This window comes from Oryza glaberrima, chromosome 5, assembly GCF_000147395.1.
Source record: "Oryza glaberrima chromosome 5, OglaRS2, whole genome shotgun sequence".
NCBI classification, from domain to species: domain Eukaryota; kingdom Viridiplantae; phylum Streptophyta; class Magnoliopsida; order Poales; family Poaceae; genus Oryza; species Oryza glaberrima.
In genome coordinates this window covers 25,093,897-25,113,738 of record NC_068330.1, presented here as the reverse complement: position 1 = coordinate 25,113,738, position 19,842 = coordinate 25,093,897, and the positions used below count along the sequence as shown (strand labels likewise).

Genomic DNA, 19,842 nt, shown 5'->3' with positions numbered 1-19,842 from the left:
TGGTAGAAAATACCCTTCTCTAAAAGAAAAATCAAAGGAGAGCCACTAGAGTAAATCACCAAGTCCAAAAACTCTGGTCTAATGATGTCCTTTTCGGTGATTATTAACTTAAGGCTGTGTTTAGTTCACGTTAAAATTGAAAGTTTGGTTCAAATTGGAACGATGCGATAGAAAAATTAGAAGTTTATGTGTGTAGGAAAGCTTTGATGTGATGGAGTTTGAAAAAAAGTTTGAAACTAAACACGGTGTTAGTACTCCAAACAGTCACCATGTTTATTCCTTACACTGAATCAACCAGTGATTAAGAAAATACAGCAAGCCTGCAACTGCAAGTAATTTGGTGCCTTTTTCCCTTTGGACACATGCAGACAAGCAGTGATGCGTTGCCGGCCGGCGAAAAAGAACATTTTTTTTTCCTCCTTGGCCGCAGTCACGGCCGTCTTCGTTTTGCGCGATATATTTTTTTTCTTTTTTCAGTCGCCGGTGGCGGTTTCCTTCCCCCTTCCCAAGTCCCAACTGCTTTCTCGTCGGGTGCTCGTCGTCGCTGCGGGCCGCGGCTGCTCGTTCCTCTTCCTCGTCTCCTCCGGGCTCCGGGGAACCCATCAGCTACCGCAGGCACGCGGGTTGGGGCGACTCCGCTCTGCCCCCGGATCTCCGGCCGGGCCGGCGGCGCGCGGTGCGGACCAGCTCGGGTTGGGTTGGGTTGGGTTGGGTTGGATTTGGGGGCGGGGCAGTGCGAGCTTTGCTGCTGCTGCTGCTGTGCCGGCGGGATGCGGTGGTGCGGCCTGCGGCTGCTCCCACTGGTTTGCCTGCTTGTTATTGCTGCAGCCGCAGAAGAGGTAAGGTGTAATATCTTCCAAATTTGTAAGTATTATTTGCATTAAGTAACTGGAGCAAGTAAGGTATAGATAGATGGCTATAGATGCACAGATTTATATACGACTTGGTTGAATGATTACTGATTACTAATTAACTTGTGCTTTGTAATTGTTGGGAAAACGTTGGCTCATTTTAGTTCTGACGAAACATAAAAGCTGTCATCCCTTCTGTATTTGGGATGACTTGAATATTAGATGGCGAGATCATTGCTGGTGATGGTAGCTGTTTATGCTTCAATCCATCGGCAATGCATCTCTATCGCCTTTTTGTGCACTCTAGAGTTCGTGCACTTATTTGTGATTCTCAAGTCGCATGAAAGATTTCGTTGCTCTCACTTAACTTGTGATGGTCAGGCAAAGCTCAATTCACCAATACCTACCATGAAAACTTAATTCGATCCAGTGACTAACAAATGCCATAATCTGTTTTATTTTCATTATTGTTGCTGATATGTTGTTTCATTTTGAATTTAGGATAAAACAAATATTCTACAAGCAGACAAAAATAATGACAACAACATAGCACATTCAGATGGTGGGAAGACAGGACGGCATGATGAAACAAATCCTAATACAGTACATCATGATGAAGGAAAGAATGACCCTGATGGGAACAACAAGAAGGACAAATCAACAGAAGTTATTAGCACGGCAAAATATGCGGCAGCTGTGCATCATGTGGATAAAGATATCAGCACAGCAAAATCCTCGCATGTAACAGACTTCTCACAAGATCCTCTTATCAAGGGGTGTGACCCATCTCATACATGTGTAATTGAAAATAAAAAGTTCATCGCCTGCTTGAAAGTTCCTGGAGAAGGTGATTTTCTCGGCAACTAGTCTTCTCTAATCTCTGTTAGTGCACCATCATTGTTGTAGTATAGCAGTATACCTGTCTTCACGAAAAGTTCTCATTTCCTTTTTGACAGATCGTTTGCAAATTGTGTTATGGCAGTTATTTTATCTTTGATTTGACCTTGCCTTAATTAGTGCTACCAAATACTGGGTTTGTTGATAAAAAGATTGACACGTAAATTGGTCTGCAACTGTAATTTTCCCCAGTCAGCAATTATTTTTGACCAATTGCAATTCACTATTGTCAACTTATAGCCACGATTAGTGCTGATGAAGTGACAATTGATTGCGTAGTTGGAGCTATCTATACTAACCAAAAACACAATGTCTGGGACCAAATTGAATATGCAATACAACTGCTGTATCACAAGCAAATTTTGCCCCTGACGAATTTAAGCAAATAATGTTTCTGCAAAAGTACCTGTGATGTTATCACCTACCTAAAAAATACTTTGCAAAGATATATTTTCATTGTTTTTTCTCTGAAGGTTTTGCATCACATATGGATATAGTCGTGTTAGTTCTTATTAATTAGATTTTTCTATGTTTTGCACATAAATAACTTGTTACCGTTGAAATCAGATTCATCAGCTCTATCACTTCTGATGGACAACAAAGGCATGGACCCACTATATGTTGGTATTACAACTCCAGAATTTGTCACTTCAGCTGAAGACACCATCCATGTCCAAGCAAATGATCATAATGAGGTGAGCTAATGCAAATGAGTATCTTGAAGATAATTATAGTAATGAGATTTTCTGGCTTAACTTTTCTTTATGCAATATTTGCATGGTGTTACTTCCACACATGTTATTTCAGAAGAGACTGTCTTTTATATTCTTTATTGATATGAAAGTTTTTCCAGCGAGCTTGTGAGAGGATTATATTGCAGGTTTTCTGGCTTATTTTTTCCCATACGTACTATCTACTGTATGTGTTGTTTCAAAATAGAGTAGCTGTTTTTTGCAAGCTTATAGAAGGATAGTTGCTCTTTACCAAGATCCTGGCTTCATGGTGTCATTAATTTATGTTTTGTCATATAATTGGTTCGTGAGTTATATATTTCACGTGAACTGCGGTAGGTTATTCCCATATTGATTTATATACATGCATAATTGCATTAGCTTATTTTGAGTTCTTGTTGATAGTGTATCTCAGGATTAGCAGAATGTCAGTATACTATTGCTGTTCTTATCAGCTTTTATTCAAGGGGAACTGGATCTTTCTCATGCTGTTTCAATGTTTTCAATCGATGTACTGATCTTCTTTTTTATTTTCATATTGTTAATTTAGACACAGGTGACTATTTTTAACAACGGTGCACCAAACATGACAATAATTCTTAGAGTTGCTGAAGAGACCTGCAATATTAGCATTCACCGAGCAATTGCGAGGGAGATAAGTCAAGTAATGCCAATGCGGCTTACCTCAAAATACATGTTAGTGCCTGTTTTTCTTCTTATTGGAGCTGTGGTAGCATGCATTAAACTTCGGAGAAGAGGTATCCAAGATGGTGGACCTGCATACCAGAAGCTTGATGCGGCGGAGCTTCCTCTTTCGACTGGAGGGAAGAAAGAAGCAGATCAATCTGATCAGTGGGATGACAACTGGGGAGACGAGTGGGATGATGAGGCGCCATTGACGCCAACCAGACATATGCCCAACCTATCATCCAAAGGTCTAGCTTCAAGGAGATCTACCAAAGATGGCTGGAAAGACTAATGACAATATACTCCCTTTTCATGGATTGGAAAAATAGTTCCAATGCCTATATCATATGATTTTTCTGTTCCATTATCTGAAAGAATATATATCCTTTTTGCCATCTTTATAATAGGAAAATTTTGTTCTCTTGCTACCTTTTGCTTGATTTCTGGAGTGTATAAGAAGAGACTACAGGGGCTAAGATATACTGGTTCAGTTTGTGCATTTGTTCACCAATGTAGATATGTGCACCTGATATGTTCCCTACAACTAAAGGATCTCCAGAGCTTCGCTTCACTTGTGCATGGATTCCAACTGAGGCTCCAACTTCGTCTTGCAATCATGAAAGTTGGATGAGAGATCCACCGAACAATGAACAAATTGTTATGGAGATGAATGCTATATCTTGCATTGACAATTACTGCTGGATATACCTCCTCTGGAATGGATCAATTTTGAGAGATTTTATTGAACTGAATTCTATAAATATATATATATATAATCCATGTATGTCAAATGAGCCTTTAATATTCCCTTCCCTTCGGTTTTGAAATATCTGTAGACTAATGTAATTTTAACTTTGACCATAAATAAATTTTGAATGGTTAGATGGTTGATGTACGAAAGTTCTATGGTTGTATTAAGGAAGCTGCATGCTTCGTTAACAGGTAACATACCCTGTGCACACAAGTCTTCTCGTGTACACCAACCAATAAAATTTACTTATTTGTAAAGTCTTAACCTTAAATTCATTATATTTTAACCATATAAAAGAAAAAAATAATAGTTTTAAAAGTATAAATTTGTCTTTTTTTTACTCCCTATGAATTTGAAGATGATTACTTTACACATAGATGCAATACTAATCAAAGTACATGTATAATTTTTTGTATAATTTTTTATGATATTTTTTAGTTGGCGTGCATAGTGTGTAAACGAAAAGACTTATGTGAATAAGATACATTCTCTCGTTAACATAGCATACATTCAGATATTTATACATTTTTCTTTTAAAAAAGAAGAGTTTAAAACTCGAAGATGAATACTACTCTCTCCGTCCCAAAACATAACAATACAATACTCTCTTGGTCTCATAATATAAATGATTTTAGAGGGATGTGACATTTTCTAGTGCTACGAATCAGACAGGAAGCCTGCCTAGATCTATAATACCAGGATATGTCACATCACTCTAAAATCTTTGAGTTAGAAGTAGTACTATTCAGCGCTGCTATACGTACGAATTATTTCGTACGATGGTTGTACGATCAAACGGATCCCTCAGGCCTCAGTTGACCCCATATCCAAGCCCAAGCTCCTGACGTCCTGGCCTGCTATCTTGTTGGCTTGCTTGGACATCCAATGAGCCAGCCAAAGCAATTTTCTTTTCAATCATATCTTAAGCAATCCTCTTCCTAATATCTTACTGTATATAGTAATTGTACTTAGCACTCAACATTGAATTTATCATGTGGCATGGTTAAGCAAATTACGCATACAAATATGTTCCTTGAACCTTGGACAGTGATAACATTAACCCTAGTTTCAGATTGAATTAAAAATAATGGCATATGTTTTGCAAAGGAAAATTTTAGATTAAATCCATAATAATAAAGAAAGCATTTCATGGCCATGAACATTGCCTAGGAAAAAAAAAGAAAGAGAGAATAATGTAAAAAAAAAGATGATTGTGAAGCTAAGAAAATCAAGTAAATAAGATGCCATACCTTCGTCTTCGATGCGTATGCTATTGGATTAGTTTCACACTTGCAGATTAGATCAGAACATGAAAGTCAGATTTAGGGTTTGGAGTAGTGAACGTAAAGTCAGGTTTAGAGGTGAATTGGGCTTTAGGGCCCATAAGTACGCTTAGACTGCCGCGCGCGCCGTGCGTGCCGTTTTGCCGTTGCCGTCCGCACCATGCGTTCGGCTGCCATCCATGCCGTTGCGTCTTATCGTAACAAGATCGTACTAAAAAGATCGTATGCGTAGCATTTTCCTATCCTATTAATGTGAATCTGGATAGTATTAGGTTGTGTCCCATCGAACACTAGTTTCTTTTGTTCTGGGGCGGCTACTACCTCCAGGTAGGGGTGAAAACGGTACGGAAACAAACGGAAACCATCTTTATCATTTTCGTTTTCATATTTTTTTCGGAATCGGAAACCCCGGATACGAAAACGGAATCAAATATTATCAAAACCGAAAACGGAGCGAAAACGAACCGGCGCGAATACGGTAACGAAAATTTATCGGAATAAAAAACCCCTCAAACTGATAAATCCAATTGAATAAATTATCTATATTTAAAAGAGTAATGTTGTTGATAAATCCCAATATAAGACAAAAAAATATTCTTATGTAATTTTAGATTTGCATAACAAATATTTTTTAAAAAATAACAGCCAAACACCATGGTATTCACTATTTAGTGCTTAAAAAAAGAATTTAGGGTATTTCATCACAAAATTTCTGGTAATTCCAAGAAAATTTCCAGAAAGTTTCCGACCGATTCCGAGTTCCGACGGAAACTGCCCTTATCATTTCCGATTCCGTTTCCGAGAAAATATTTCCGAATTCGTTTCCGTTTCCGAAAAAATTCCGACCAACAGATTCCGTTTTCGAAAATAGGTCCGGAATCTGGAAAGTTTCTGTACCGTTTTCACCCCTACCTTCAGGGTTGCAACATTTTGGGATAGGGGAAGTAGAAGAAAACGGAGTAATAGCATTGGTAAGAGCAGGTGCAATAATAGCAGGTTATAAGCCAGCTATAAATGTATTTTAAAGAGATAAAGGAAGAGAGAGAAGAGCAGCAGGCTATAGATCTGTAGTCAGCTGCAGTACGGACTATAAGACATAATGTGTGTATGACAGGTAGGACCAGGTATTAATAGTATAGTTAGCAACTGTTGTATTAATTGGCTATTATATTGATTATAGATGATTTAGAGTTAGTAGTGGGCTATACTATTAAACTTGCTCTAACACGACAATTATGATGGCAATCACAGGATTAATGCTCATTATATTTGGGAATACCGGGAAATGGCGTTGGGCCCAAGAAAAGAAGGACGATGCCTTGTAGGAGGAGTAGGCCGAGTCCAGCCGGCAACAGACAGGTCACAGAATAGGCCCATGGAAAACACTCAAACCTTCTCTCTGGCGGCTGGCGGCGGCTCTGCTTAAACCCCGCCGCCCGCGCGCCTTCTTCCCCAACTCCGGCGGCCGCGCCACCATTCCTCGCAGCTCCGGTGTTCTCTGCTGTTGTCTGGGGCTCCCCCGCGCAGGATAAGGGGACCCACCTCCGCCGCCCGCGCGCCTGCTCCCCCCCAACTCCGGCGCCCCCGCGCCTCCTTCCCAACTCCAGTGGTGCCGGCTGAGGAGCTTGGGCACGCCGGGAGGGGAGGGGTGGGGGGTTTACGGGGACGGCTGTGGCATGGCGGCCGCCCGAGCTTGCCCTATGGGAGTATCGGTCGACCAGCGGCGCGCGGCCGTTGCCGTGCTCCGCGCCGCCGCCGCCGCCGGCGAGCTTTCGTTAGGGAAGGCGGTTCACGCGAGGGTTGTCAGGGCCGCGCGCTTCGACGTCGTCCAGTACAACAACCTCATTGCCCTGTACGTCAAGTGCGGCCGCCTAGGCCTCGCCCGCCAGGTGTTCGACGCAATGCCCTCCCGGAACCCCGTGTCTGGGAACCTGCTCATGTCCGGGTACGCTTCTTCCGGGCGCCACAGGGACGCCCTCGCGCTCCTCAGGGTGGCTGACTTTGGTCTGAATGAGTACGTGCTGTCGTCGGCTGTGGCCGCGACTGCCCATGTCCGGAGCTATGATATGGGGAGGCAGTGCCATGGATATGCTATCAAGGCTGGACTAGCAGAGCACCCTTACGTTTGTAATGCGGTGCTGCATATGTATTGCCAATGTGCACACATGGACGAAGCGGTGAAGGTATTTGATAATGTTTCCAGTTTTAATGTATTCGCGTTCAACTCAATGATAAATGGGTTTCTTGATCGGGGCCAGATGGATGGTTCCACCAGTATAGTAAGAAGCATGGTGAGAAATGTCGGGCAATGGGATCATGTGTCATATGTCGCAGTTCTTGGGCATTGTGCTAGCACGAAAGAGGTGGTGCTTGGGAGTCAGGTGCATACCCAAGCGTTGAAGAGGAGGCTTGAGCTGAATGTGTATGTGGGGAGTGCACTCGTTGATATGTATGGGAAATGTGACTTTCCCCATGAAGCTAATCGCGTGTTTGAGGTTTTGCCAGAAAAGAATATTGTTTCCTGGACAGCCATTATGACTGCTTATACACAAAATGAGCTGTTTGAAGATGCATTGCAGTTGTTCTTGGATATGGAAATGGAAGGAGTTCGGCCTAATGAGTTCACTTATGCTGTTGCTCTCAACAGTTGCGCTGGTCTTGCCTCCTTGAAAAATGGTAATGCCCTTGGTGCATGTACTATGAAAACTGGGCATTGGGGCCTTTTGCCTGTCTGTAATGCCCTCATGAACATGTACTCAAAGAGTGGCAGTGTTGAGGATGCACGGAGAGTCTTCCTTTCTATGCCATGTCGTGATGTGGTTTCTTGGAATTCAATCATCATTGGCTACGCTCATCATGGCCGTGCAAGAGAAGCCATGGAAGCATTTCATGATATGTTGTTTGCAGAAGAAGTCCCATCTTATGTAACTTTCATTGGGGTGCTGTCAGCCTGTGCTCAGTTGGGTCTTGTAGATGAAGGGTTCTACTACCTGAATATTATGATGAAGGAAGTGGGAGTAAAACCTGGTAAGGAACATTACACTTGCATGGTCGGTTTGCTGTGCAGAGTTGGACGGCTTGACGAGGCAGAACGATTCATAGAGAGTAACTGCATTGGTACCGATGTTGTTGCATGGAGATCACTTCTAAGTTCTTGCCAAGTATATAGAAATTATGGTCTTGGTCATCGAGTAGCTGAACAGATTTTTCAGTTAAAGCCCAAAGATGTTGGAACCTATGTTTTGCTTTCTAATATGTATGCGAAAGCAAACCGGTGGGATGGTGTCGTGAAGGTTCGGAGGCTGATGAGAGAGTTGGGCGTTAGGAAGGAGCCTGGTGTTAGTTGGATTCAAGTGGGTAGTGAGGTCCATGTTTTCACATCTGAGGACAAAAAACACCCATATATGGAGCAGATCACCAAAAAACTACAAGAGCTGATAGACAAGATAAAAGTGATTGGATATGTTCCAAACATTGCAGTGGCCCTACATGATGTTGAGGATGAACAAAAGGAAGAACATCTTATGTATCACAGTGAGAAATTAGCTCTTGCATTTGGCCTTATTCGCACCCCCAAGGGAGAAGCTATTCGTATAATGAAAAACGTCAGGATATGTGATGATTGCCATGTTGCCATCAAACTCATTTCACTTGCCACAGGCAGAAGAATAGTTGTAAGGGACACTGTTCGGTTTCATTGTATAGAAGATGGAGTCTGCTCATGTGATGACTATTGGTGATTCAATCTATATAATATGTCAATATAAAAGTGGCAAAGCTTTTGCCCTTTCTTAAAAAAGAACTATATAATATGTGGTTCTCAAAGGTCGATTGCATAAAGCCTCGTGAATCAGCTGAATGGAGCAGATTGGCCATATATGTGATTCAAGAGCATTTTTGCTGAGTATAAATGTTGAGGTGGGACCAGAGAGTCATTAAAGTCGCAGCTCCAGAGGACAAGTGAAGTTAGGACATGGACATGGAAATGCAATCATTTTTTTGAAGAACAAAGTTAAAAGATGTAAATATGTGAATTATTTTAACGACTAACAAGGGAGGATATGCTATTGCTTTCCCATTTGCGGATTTGTTGACTAAGTAGCAGAGCAACCAATGTCTTTGTTAACTATTTTGATCAAGTGATGGAGGAGAACTGCTGTATATAGAATTTTTCCTTACATGCGACTCCTGACTGAAGTTACCCTCAATATTCAAGAAGTAGATCACAAGGAGGCATATTCTAATGTGACTGAGTAATTTATCTTCAAAGTCAATTGCATGATTGGTTTTTGTCTTATTTTTGTATGTACATGTAGTGTCCAGTTCTACATAGTAATGTTTGTTTGTTCATCTAGTTCTTCAGAAGAAACTACATTTTTCTGTGGAAACTTCCCAGCTAGCTTCTTGTCCGCGTCGCCTCTAGGCCAGAGTATTGTCATCTTGAGCTGTATGCATTGCTTAGTCGCACTAACACTTCATACTTTTAGAAAGCTTTCTAACATTATCTATTTAGGTTCAAGATTGAGATACCAGCAACCAAGTTAAGAAATTTGTTGAAGAGAGCTGCCAGTCTGCCGCAAAGGAGGGCCTCTGGTGAAGCTTGGTCATGGTGTTCAATTTAGTTTGTCATGGTGAGGTATGTTGTTGGTAATCTGGCTAAGATGTCCTTAATTTACCGTGCGTTGTACTCTTGTCTCCTCTTGTGGCTATGTAGAGTATAAAGTTGTCGTGCTAAGATAGATGTTGTTTCTTTTGAGATCAGAGACGATGTTTGTTGATTTCAGCTAGCTTTGCAAAATGCAGACATTTATCTTTGATATAAATAGTAGTCGTATGCCGATTGCTTGGCAATGCACGATTTATCACAAACTAAACTGTCTTGTATCGTTTGTTCTTCTATAGGTTCGATTATTGATGTCCAGTGAATAAGTAGCAGCCCGAAGCCCCTAAGGAAGCAGCTTTCCTCTTGCAGCGGCAGGAGCAAGCAATCTTGGAGGCGTTTGACTAGCAGGGAGGGAAACAGATGGCCGGAGGAGATCGAGAGGATTGGGTCCGGATGCGGGATGCTGCTGGCACAATCAACTAACCCACCGTTTTTCAGAATTTTGAAACTGTTGATTTGATGACAGAAGCTGAATTCGAGGGGTCTTTTTATGACTTTTGATTATATATGAGTGCTCCGTTACCTCGTCTGACTGAATTGCCGATATTCAGAAGTTTCAATTCTGTCACCATAACAATCTGGGTTCTTGCTTTGTAAAACAACAGATTCATTTCCATCATTGTAAACTCAGAAGATGAGCTATTAGCTAGTACTTGATATGTTGGATAGTTCCATTCCAGTCTTTTTCCTGCATCAGTTACAGCAAGATTCAGGCAGATGGAGTAGTTATGTAAATATCACTGTACCGGCCCTGTATATTTGGTTCAAAGAAAGATCAGGAGCCCCGTATTTCTTGCCAACACATTTTTCTTTAGGTTGCGTACGGTGGGTACCGTGGTGCATACTACATCCTCTCATCTCACAGTCACACATGCTGCTATCATTGCTTTGATTCAGGGTGTGTTTAGATCACGCCAAAATTGAAAATTTGGTTGAAATTGAAGCCAAAATTGAAAATTTGGTTGAAATTGAAACGATGTGACGGAAAAGTTGAAAGTTTGTGTGTAGGAAAGTTTTGATGTGATGGAAAAGTTGGAAGTTTAAAGAAAAAGTTTAAAACTAAACTCAGCCTCAGGCAGAATCTGGGCAAATCTGCTGTCGCGGCTACTTTGAGCCTTGAGGTCAATTTTCAGTAGAGTATCTAAAGTGATTGCCTGTTCAGAAGTTCAGCTGCAACAATCTGATTTCAAACTACGTGTCCCCCATGAATTCCATAATTTTTTTTCGGGCTCAGAGAGAAAATTAAAAAAAAAAACTCCTTTTCTTCCATGATTTTCTTCAGGCCTGTAGAGAGAATTAGCCCAAATTGATCGGAGATTAAAACTCCAGCCCACCTTTTTGTTTTCAAAGAACTCACCGGGGAGGATCCATAAACTCCCGGCCTATATTGACCTTGGTTGTTTCTTGGCCGGCCTTTTGATTCTTTGTCGGGCCAACGCAGCAGCGCTGGCCAGTTCCTTCTGATTAATGAGTCAGCGGGCAGAGTACGCGCGCTGTGCATTCAAGATGCTGCCCCAAAGAAGTCTGAAGTCTGCCTCTCTCGTCCCAAATCCAAACCGAACTCATCCTGTTCATGTTGCACATGTGGCTTCGCGGCCCTCAAAAATCTGCTGCTCCGTAGCAGTAGGAAACACACTGACACGACGGGGCCGGGGGAATCTGTCGCTCGCCGTGAAAAAGGCCGAACCCTCTCGAACAACCGAACGCCCCGGGCTCTCCCTCCCTCCCTCCCTCCCTCCGCCGCTGTTCCCGCACGCCACGTAACGTACGAACCCACAGGCGCCTTTCGCGCGAGGCCGACTTGACTATTCCGTCCGGTTACATCATAATTGACGTTTTGAACAAAATTAAAATTAAACTTTTATAACTTTAATCGTCAATAATTTTAAAAATATCTATTATATTATTAAAGGAATAGAAAAAAGAGTCTCCACATTTGCTCTCATGGCCTAGAAATTCTCATATTAATCGGAGAAAAAGAAAAAACATAATTCATATAGAAATACAATTTAGAAATTAAAGGAATAGAAAAAGGAGCCTCCACGTTCGCTCTTATAGCCTAGAAATTCTCACATTAATCGGAGAAAAAGAAAAGGCAGAAATACAATTTAGAAATAGCTGAAATTCGGAATTAAAAAATAAGGAATATTAGAAAAGGAGACTAGAGTCCATATAGGGAATATTAGAAGTAGAGTATAGAGTCCATATAGAAATACAATTAGGAAATAATAAAAATTTGGAATTAAAAATAAGGAATATTAGAAGTAGAGTATAGAGTCCATATAGAAATACAATTAAGAAAAAAATAGAAATTCGGAATTAAACAATAAGGAATATTAGAAGTAGAGTATAGAGTCCATATAGGAATTTAAAACTAACTAAAATTTGGAATAAACATAATAAAATTAAAAGTAGAGATATAAAGATACAATTTACAAATAACTAAAATTCCAAATTAAGAAAAACATGGGAAGAAGAGTTTAAAGTCAATATAGGAATACAATTTAGAATTAACTGAAATTCGAAATTAAAAATTAAAAAATATTGAAAGATGAGTTTAGAGTCCACATAGAAATACAATTAAAAATAATAAAAATTCAAAAATAAAAAATAAATAATATTGGAAGAAGAGCATAGAGTCTATCTAGAAATACAATTTACAGAAAATTCAGAATTAGAAAAAGAAAATATTAAAAGACGAGTCTAGAGTCCATATAGGAATATATATAAATTACAATAACTAAAATTTGATATTAAAAATAATTAATAACTAATACTTATATAAAATATAATATGAATATTACCCATTAGTAGTTTTGTAAAGTTATTGTAAAATTTAAAATTATGTTGTCATTTTAATATATTTGAATAATATAATGAGGAAATATATATGCTATTATATGAGAGAAAATATAATGATGCTAGCCGCGCAATTTGCGCGGGTCACTGTGCTAGTTTAGTTTAAAGAAACTAGAACAATATAAATAGATCTGTCTTTCAAAACACTATAATAAAAATAAACATGTATTTATTTATTATGTATATTATAATAGAAAAATAAGATCAAATGTATATTTAGTAGATCGTGTCATTATTCGAAACGTTAATTAAAATGAACTGAAGAGAGTAGCCATCAAAAATCCAAACCATGTTAACGCGCGCGACGCAACGATCGGTCCCCCGCCACGTACGTGCCATATGACGCCCCATGGCCTCGGCTCGGCTCAGACCGAACGAATCGATCGATCGATCGCCTTCAAAACCCAAACACGGCGCTCGCGCACGGGTGGAATCCGTGTCTCCGCCACACACATGGCGCGCGCGCGCACGTCGCTGTCCGCGCGGAGAAAAGATCGCGGGGGCAGCAACGCAGTCACACGCGATCGATGGCAGATTCACGAGCCAACGCATCGTCGCATGCTGATTCGATCGGAAAACGTTAGGTCAATCGTACCATTAATGATGGAGATGCTACGTGATCCCTCGTTTCTTAAAAAAACAATGTAGTATTAAAATATATCATATCGTAGTATGAAGTTAAGTTTTATTAGGATGACGGATGGAGTATTTACGATCGGGCCAGGACTTCTACTGCAATGGTAGTCCAGCTCACTCTGCTTCGATTCGGTCTCTTTCCAGAGTTGTACCGAACGAATTCGACCACGTGCGTGTTTACATGTATCAGAGGATGAGCACTACCTGTAACTATCGTCTCATCCTCTGCATGGCACTCGTTCGATGATCAGGTTCAGTGAATTGCTGAATAATGCGATGCCATGTCGACACGTATATATGTACGTACTAGCACTCAGCAGGACACGACGAACGCGCCGTGGTTTTTTCACAGGTACGTAGCTGGAACGGCAAGTTTGCAATGACCTGACCACAGGATAATTAGCCTTAGAAAAGCAGCTAGAAACCACGTACTACTATAAAGGGAGTACTAATGTACATGGTAATATTAATGGTAGTATGGTACGATGCATTGCACGTTCGAGAGAGAGCCACGTCTACGAAAGTCGCTTCCTGATACTATAAAGGAGTACATGCGCTGTACTAATAATAATACAGCATATATAATACCGTTGACAGCTTTGCAATCTACTATCCTCCATTCCACTTTAAACACAGTTATAACTTATGAGTTTCCATGTCTAACTTTAATGATATATTTTATTTAAAAAACTTAAAAAACTAAAATAATAAGTCACGCATAAAGTATTATTTATGTTTTTATCATATAATAATTATATAATGTTAATTATAAAAAAATAAAATAAAACGGACGATTAAAATTAGACACGAAAAATTATGACACATCTAAAATGAGATGGAGAAAGTAGCTAGCAGCCTAGCACATATATTCAGGCGCGCGTGCATATGATAGATCCGCCCACAGTTGCAATGCCGTCAAGGCGATGCTACACAAATTTGCGAGGCCATGCTTATGGCGGCCGCGCGCGGTATCTTGTCCGCTTTGCATTGCATCAGATCAGACCTAACAAGTTGTGCTTAAAAATCTTGAAAAAGCTAAGCCATGCATGAATTAATCATGATGCATTGATGCATGCGTTGTTCTCCGAAAGCGACAACACAACGCTAGCTTAGAGAGATACCAGTATTAGAGCAAGTTTAATGTATAGCCAGCTATTAGCTTTAAATCATCTATAATCAATTTAATAATCAATTCATACAATAGTTACCTATAAACGTATACTATACAAATTATAGTTGGTACTATAAGTGGCTATAAATCTATAGCCCGCTACTGTTCTATCTCCTATTTTATATTCTTGAAATATGTTCATATCTACCTACTCTCAGTAGTAGTACTGAGAACGTGAGATGATATTTTCTCCTCCTTTTTATGTTCGAATTTCTTAAATATGCTAAGCTCGGAATTAGCAACAATTATTTTTAATACATCACTCTACAGTAGTGTGATCATGATAGTATCCAAGGGGCACATTGTTAGCATACAGTATTGTTTTAGCTAGCGTGCAGGTGACATTAATTTTCAAACGGGAAAGCATCTCTGCTCCCGCTTAACCTCATCTCCAGTACTGTGTGATCATGATGCTATCAAATGGCTCGAGTACAGATGAAGTGATTGTGAAGGACGTGAAATGCCTATTACTAGTAGCAACGAACATTAATTTGCTGATCAGGAGCTACGTACGGGTTTCAAGTTAATGCAGTGACGTACTGGGAGTGCTACCACACCTGTCCAGATCCTGAGAGCTGGAACAAAACAGTTGCTGGTTCCGAACTGATCATGGAGCGAGCGAGCATGCATGTGCGCGCCCTCGTTTGGAAGTCGAGATCAGAAACGACCGGACAAAAGCGCCATCCAACGCATCACCATGAATGAACAAGCTTTGCCGTAAAAGTTGAAAGCTAGCAACGGCATGGCCCTCCCATGGTTGCTGCCCGCATGCCGTCGTGGCACCCCTCGAATCCCGCGCCTGCACCGAGTGCCTGACCACAACTGACCACGTCACCACTGCTCGTACGAAGAAGCGGAGACCACGGCCCGGGTCGTCTCCACGTCGCCCCCACTCAGCAGCAGCAGCGGCGCTGCGCCGGAAACGGAGCCCGAGACCGCGCCATGGCGCTGGCTCTTCCGCCCCGGCATGAGCCGAGCTCCCTCTCGCGCTTGCGCCTCTGGATCCGCCGCGTGTGTCCACCTCGCCCGCCACGCGGCCCTCACCCCCGCGCCACGCTCCAAATCGGGCGTACGCCATCGACCATCTCCGCCATTCGAAACGCCGAAACGAAACCTCGTTCATCCGCCGGCTGTTCGCGGCGTGGTTTGTTTGACCCAACACTGTTTTTCCGGAATCCAGGTGTGTGAGACGTGGGTTTGGTTTTGGCGCGGTTTGGGTCAAAAACACACAGGGCTTTTGCAGTTTTGCTCGCTCCTGTAGAATCTCGTTTCCTTGCACGTAAGCCGCGCCCTTTTGCCTTGCCGCTGGTTAACATTTGTCCCCGCCGCAGCGGGAGCGGGCGCCCCCACACTTCCTCGTTCCACTCTCTCCCTCCACGTAAACCCCTTCCTGGGCCCCACTCCCCTACTAATGGTCCCAACCATCCCAACGCTACGTGGACCCATTCCACCTAAGCCTATGTCACTGAAAACATGGGCCCACATGGACCGCGCGCGAGAGCGTACCGGTGGACCAGGCGCAGCGTGGTCTCTCTCCCGGCCCGGGATCCCAGACGACGGCCACGCCACGCGCCACCGGCGATCTCGTCCGTCCACGTCCCACGCGGCGGTGGCGCGCATCTGGCCGTCCGCGCGCGATCCGACGGCTCGGGTTGCTTCTCCTACCTTTCGCCGTGGGCTTGTATTAAAGCCCGCCTCGCCCTCCTCGGCGAGCCTTTCCCTTTGATTCCTCCGTTGCTCTCTCTACTACGCGTGGGGCATGAGGGAGACGGGCGCGACGGATGAGGGGCACGCGTGCGAAGTTGTAGTAGCCGGAGGTGACGGCAAGGCCGCGGCGGCACGCCGGCGCCGACGTCTCGAGCTCCGGCGGCTCGGGCTGGCGGCGGAGGATGATGCGGCGGCGAAGAGAATCCGGTCGGTGAAGGACGGGTCGTCGTCTGATGACTCGTCGACGGAGGTTGTTCCCCGGAGCTGGCCGGCGTGCGTGTCGCACGGCTCGGTGTCGGTGATCGGGCGGCGGAGGGAGATGGAGGACGCGGTGGCCATCGAGCGGACGTTCATGGCTTCGACGGGGGATGTTGCGGGCGCTATCAGGGGCGGCGGGGAGGGCGAGGAGGACTTCTTCGCGGTGTACGACGGCCACGGCGGGTCGCGGGTGGCGGAGGCGTGCAGGAAGCGGATGCACGTTGTGCTCGCGGAGGAGGTGAGCCTGCGGCGGCTGCGGGGGCAGAGCGCGTCGGCCGGCGACGTGCGGTGGAAGGAGGCGATGCTGGCCAGCTTCGCCAGGATGGACGGCGAGGTCATCGGGAGCGTCGCCGCCACCGCCCCCCGCGTCGACGGCACCGAGCCGTCGGGGTTCAGGACGGTGGGCTCCACCGCCGTGGTCGCCGTCGTGGGACGCCGCCGCATCGTCGTTGCCAACTGCGGCGACTCGCGCGCCGTGCTCTCCCGCGGCGGCGTCGCGCTGCCACTCTCCACTGACCACAAGGTATGCTACGTGGCACTCCGTACAACTACTTGTTTATAATGATATGGATGGCCAAATGTTATTCGTGTACATTTGGCTCTGATTTCCGTCAATTAATTTTTTGGTTAGATCCGTACTTAGCATGCATAGTTTGATCTCTCGAATGTTCGCCAAGGAAGTAGTTACCACCTCCGTTTAAAAATACAATAAATTTTGCCCATGTAACTATAGCTTGATGCTAACAGTGCATTATGCCATTATCGCGTACTTCAATTCAAATATGTACTTATACTGTCGATTGGGTGGTTGTGGTAAGTGCAAGATCTATTTCATCTCTGGCTTTACACGTTGACAGTCTCCTTTTACTTTGTCGGTTGAACAGCACAGCTGCAGGGTTAAACTCCAAAGCATGGTAGTAGCAGCAGTACTACTGTTCGTCCATGAGATGGGTTAGGTAGGTCTGATGCGTCTCGGCCACTAAATGTGCCAAAAGTTAGCTGTTGGCACAGCGATCAGCTAGTTTATCCCCACTCTAGAACCTTGTCTTTTATGTTTCCCGTGCCGCAGTTCTGAAAAAGATACTGCCGTTACACCACTTACTAGCAACAGTCTACTGTTTGCGCTGTTGTCGTAAACTGGTTGATGCTCCGGTTTTGTGTCTTCACTTGAGTGGACTCTGATATTATGTTTGGGTCTCATCAGTAATTTTGCAGGGTCATAAACTGAATAATGTTTATTTTGACTACGCAGCCAGATCGGCCTGACGAGTTGGAACGAGTGGAAGCAGCTGGAGGCAGAGTCATCAACTGGAACGGTTACCGTGTCCTTGGTGTTTTAGCCACATCTAGATCCATAGGTAAGCCCAATCTGACTCTTGCTGCTCATAGCATTGGCCTTTGTTTCTTCCATTCTTGGAATTTAACAAATGCCATGGCATCTCGAATTTCAGGCGACTACTACCTGAAGCCGTTTGTGAGCGCAGAGCCCGAGGTGAGGGTGGTGGAGAGGACGGACAAGGACGAGTTCCTGATCCTGGCGAGCGACGGGCTGTGGGACGTGGTGTCCAACGAGGTGGCGTGCAAGATCGCCAGGAACTGCCTCAACGGCCGCGCGGCCTCCATGTTCCCGGAGTCCGTCTCCGGCAGCTCGGCCGCCGACGCGGCGGCGCTCCTCGCCGAGCTCGCCGTCTCGCGCGGCAGCAGGGACAACATCAGCGTCGTCGTCGTCGAGCTCAGGCGGCTCAAGAGCAGGGCAGCTTGAGCTTTTGACATCATCCGCGATGGAGGCGGCACATCGCTACTAATTAATAAGCTACTAGTAGCTCTCTGTACATTACGTCGATGATACTATTAATTTGGGCATCGCGCGGCGAGACGCCGGAATTAAACGGTTCCGGCGATGAAGGTTTCGATTGAGAAGAGATGGTCGATTCTGTGGTTTGTAGTAGTCGGATGTGTTGGACTCTCGGGTCTGATAATTATAGCTTCCAATGCATGCCCTGTTAGATCTTCAGTTAATTGTTTCTTGCTGCATCGTGCGGTGAGTTTAACTGGCTTTCGTTCATGCCCGGGCTCATGCTATTTTTCATCTCGCAGAGCCGCTAGTCACACAGGACCCCAGAAGAGACCTCGCACTGCCTCCTTGGTCGGTTAGTTGGGCCGGAATCGGTAGCCCAACACAAAGCCCATGGGCGTTAGGCCCGTGGGTCGAATCACTTGCATTCTACTGCGTTGTAGGCTTGAATTTCTTCGTTCATTTATGGATGAAATAAGTTCACTTTAGGTTCCTAAATTTGTCTACTTAGTCTGAAATTCGTCCCTGATTAAAATACCGCTCATCGCTCACCTCATTATACCATGTCAACATTGATACCGATAATATAGTTACAAGTGAAACTCACATGAGTCCCAATATGTCCGCCATCAAATCTTCTTCCTCCTCTCCCATTTCCCTTTTTTCCCGTCTCTCACCTGATCCACCACCAGGGCGGGCTCCCCTTGGCTACCTCCGTTTCCGTCGGATTAGACGAAGTTTCCTCTCGATCTGCTGCCACCGCCCTTACTCCACCCCCTCAGCCGCAGCTCTACCACTCCCCTCAGTTGATAGTTTCAGCTACTCCCTCTATTTCATATTATAAAAGCAATAGTAATATTTTCGATCCAAAATAATTTTATTATAAAAAATATATTTAACTGTTAATTTAAGAAAACTAATTTGGTAAAGTAAATATTACTATATTAGGACAATTACAAATTTACCATTGCTTTAAATCGTTATTACAAAACTGCCATTAGATGTAAAAATACCACTAGAACTATCATTCGAGTGGTATCCTTGTAATATTGAAAAAACCGATAGCAAATTTGTAAATGCCCCTATTATATTTGTCTATAAATTTGGTTAAACTTAAAACAGTTTAACTTTGATCAAAGTCAAAACATCTTATAACCTGAAACGGATGGAGTATCTGCCTCCAATTTCCCATGCTAGGCCTTGTTGGCTCATAACCTGAAAATTCAATCTGCCTTCGTCAATGAGGCACTGACAGTGATAGTAGTAGGGTTGAAACTGGTTCGGTAGTTTCCGAACGTTCGGACCATTTTTTGGGATTTGGATAGTTTCGGTCGGAACTATCCGGAAAATTTTCGGATTCGGAAACGAATTCGGATTTTTTTTTCTCGGAAACAAAAACGAATACAGTAAGGGTACTATCCGTCGGAATCGGAAAATGGTCGGAAACTATCCGGAATTTTTTTCGGATATCCGCAGACATTGAGCAAATTTTAGAAAAAACATGTATATATACATAACTTCTTCATACGGAATCAGATGAAGACAAAATTTAT

The 19,842-nt window shown here is 43.4% G+C and overlaps 3 protein-coding genes across 5 annotated transcripts; all 3 read left to right on the top strand.

The window, feature by feature from the left end:
• The first annotated feature begins 569 nt into the window (after positions 1 to 569).
• Positions 570 to 3,665, top strand: LOC127772680 (uncharacterized). Its single transcript, XM_052298634.1, has 4 exons — positions 570 to 839; positions 1,353 to 1,698; positions 2,316 to 2,443; positions 3,030 to 3,665. The coding sequence occupies exons 1-4, from the start codon at positions 771 to 773 to the stop codon at positions 3,456 to 3,458; spliced, it is 972 nt and encodes a 323-aa protein (XP_052154594.1). The 5' UTR covers positions 570 to 770; the 3' UTR covers positions 3,459 to 3,665.
• A 2,866-nt stretch (positions 3,666 to 6,531) lies between these two features.
• Positions 6,532 to 10,627, top strand: LOC127772968 (pentatricopeptide repeat-containing protein At5g39680-like). 3 transcript variants are annotated; one of them, XM_052298971.1, is made up of 3 exons: positions 6,532 to 9,453; positions 9,714 to 9,836; positions 10,103 to 10,627. In XM_052298971.1, the coding sequence occupies exon 1, from the start codon at positions 6,877 to 6,879 to the stop codon at positions 8,938 to 8,940; it is 2,064 nt and encodes a 687-aa protein (XP_052154931.1). In that variant the 5' UTR covers positions 6,532 to 6,876; the 3' UTR covers positions 8,941 to 9,453; positions 9,714 to 9,836; positions 10,103 to 10,627. The 3 variants fall into 3 exon arrangements, with proteins under 3 accessions (XP_052154931.1, XP_052154930.1, XP_052154929.1); XM_052298970.1 differs by having other exon boundaries at positions 6,532 to 9,647; XM_052298969.1 differs by having other exon boundaries at positions 6,532 to 9,836.
• A 5,634-nt stretch (positions 10,628 to 16,261) lies between these two features.
• On the top strand, positions 16,262 to 18,775 carry LOC127773071 (protein phosphatase 2C 51). The gene is made up of 3 exons (XM_052299082.1): positions 16,262 to 17,017; positions 17,747 to 17,852; positions 17,946 to 18,775. Exons 1-3 carry the CDS (start codon positions 16,289 to 16,291, stop codon positions 18,254 to 18,256), a joined length of 1,146 nt encoding a protein of 381 aa, XP_052155042.1. The 5' UTR covers positions 16,262 to 16,288; the 3' UTR covers positions 18,257 to 18,775.
• Positions 18,776 to 19,842: the final 1,067 nt, after the last annotated feature.

Bases quoted from the DNA above. Each gene is read 5' to 3' on its own strand.
- LOC127772680 (XM_052298634.1), top strand. From the start codon at position 771: ATGCGGTGGTGCGGCCTGCGGCTGCTCCCACTGGTTTGCCTGCTTGTT. The intron at 840-1,352 runs GTAAGGTGTAAT...TTTTGAATTTAG, and splicing joins TTGCTGCAGCCGCAGAAGAG to GATAAAACAAATATTCTACA. The intron at 1,699-2,315 runs GTGATTTTCTCG...CGTTGAAATCAG, and splicing joins CTTGAAAGTTCCTGGAGAAG to ATTCATCAGCTCTATCACTT.
- LOC127772968 (XM_052298971.1), top strand. From the start codon at position 6,877: ATGGCGGCCGCCCGAGCTTGCCCTATGGGAGTATCGGTCGACCAGCGG.
- LOC127773071 (XM_052299082.1), top strand. From the start codon at position 16,289: ATGAGGGAGACGGGCGCGACGGATGAGGGGCACGCGTGCGAAGTTGTA. The intron at 17,018-17,746 runs GTATGCTACGTG...TTGACTACGCAG, and splicing joins CACTCTCCACTGACCACAAG to CCAGATCGGCCTGACGAGTT. The intron at 17,853-17,945 runs GTAAGCCCAATC...CTCGAATTTCAG, and splicing joins AGCCACATCTAGATCCATAG to GCGACTACTACCTGAAGCCG.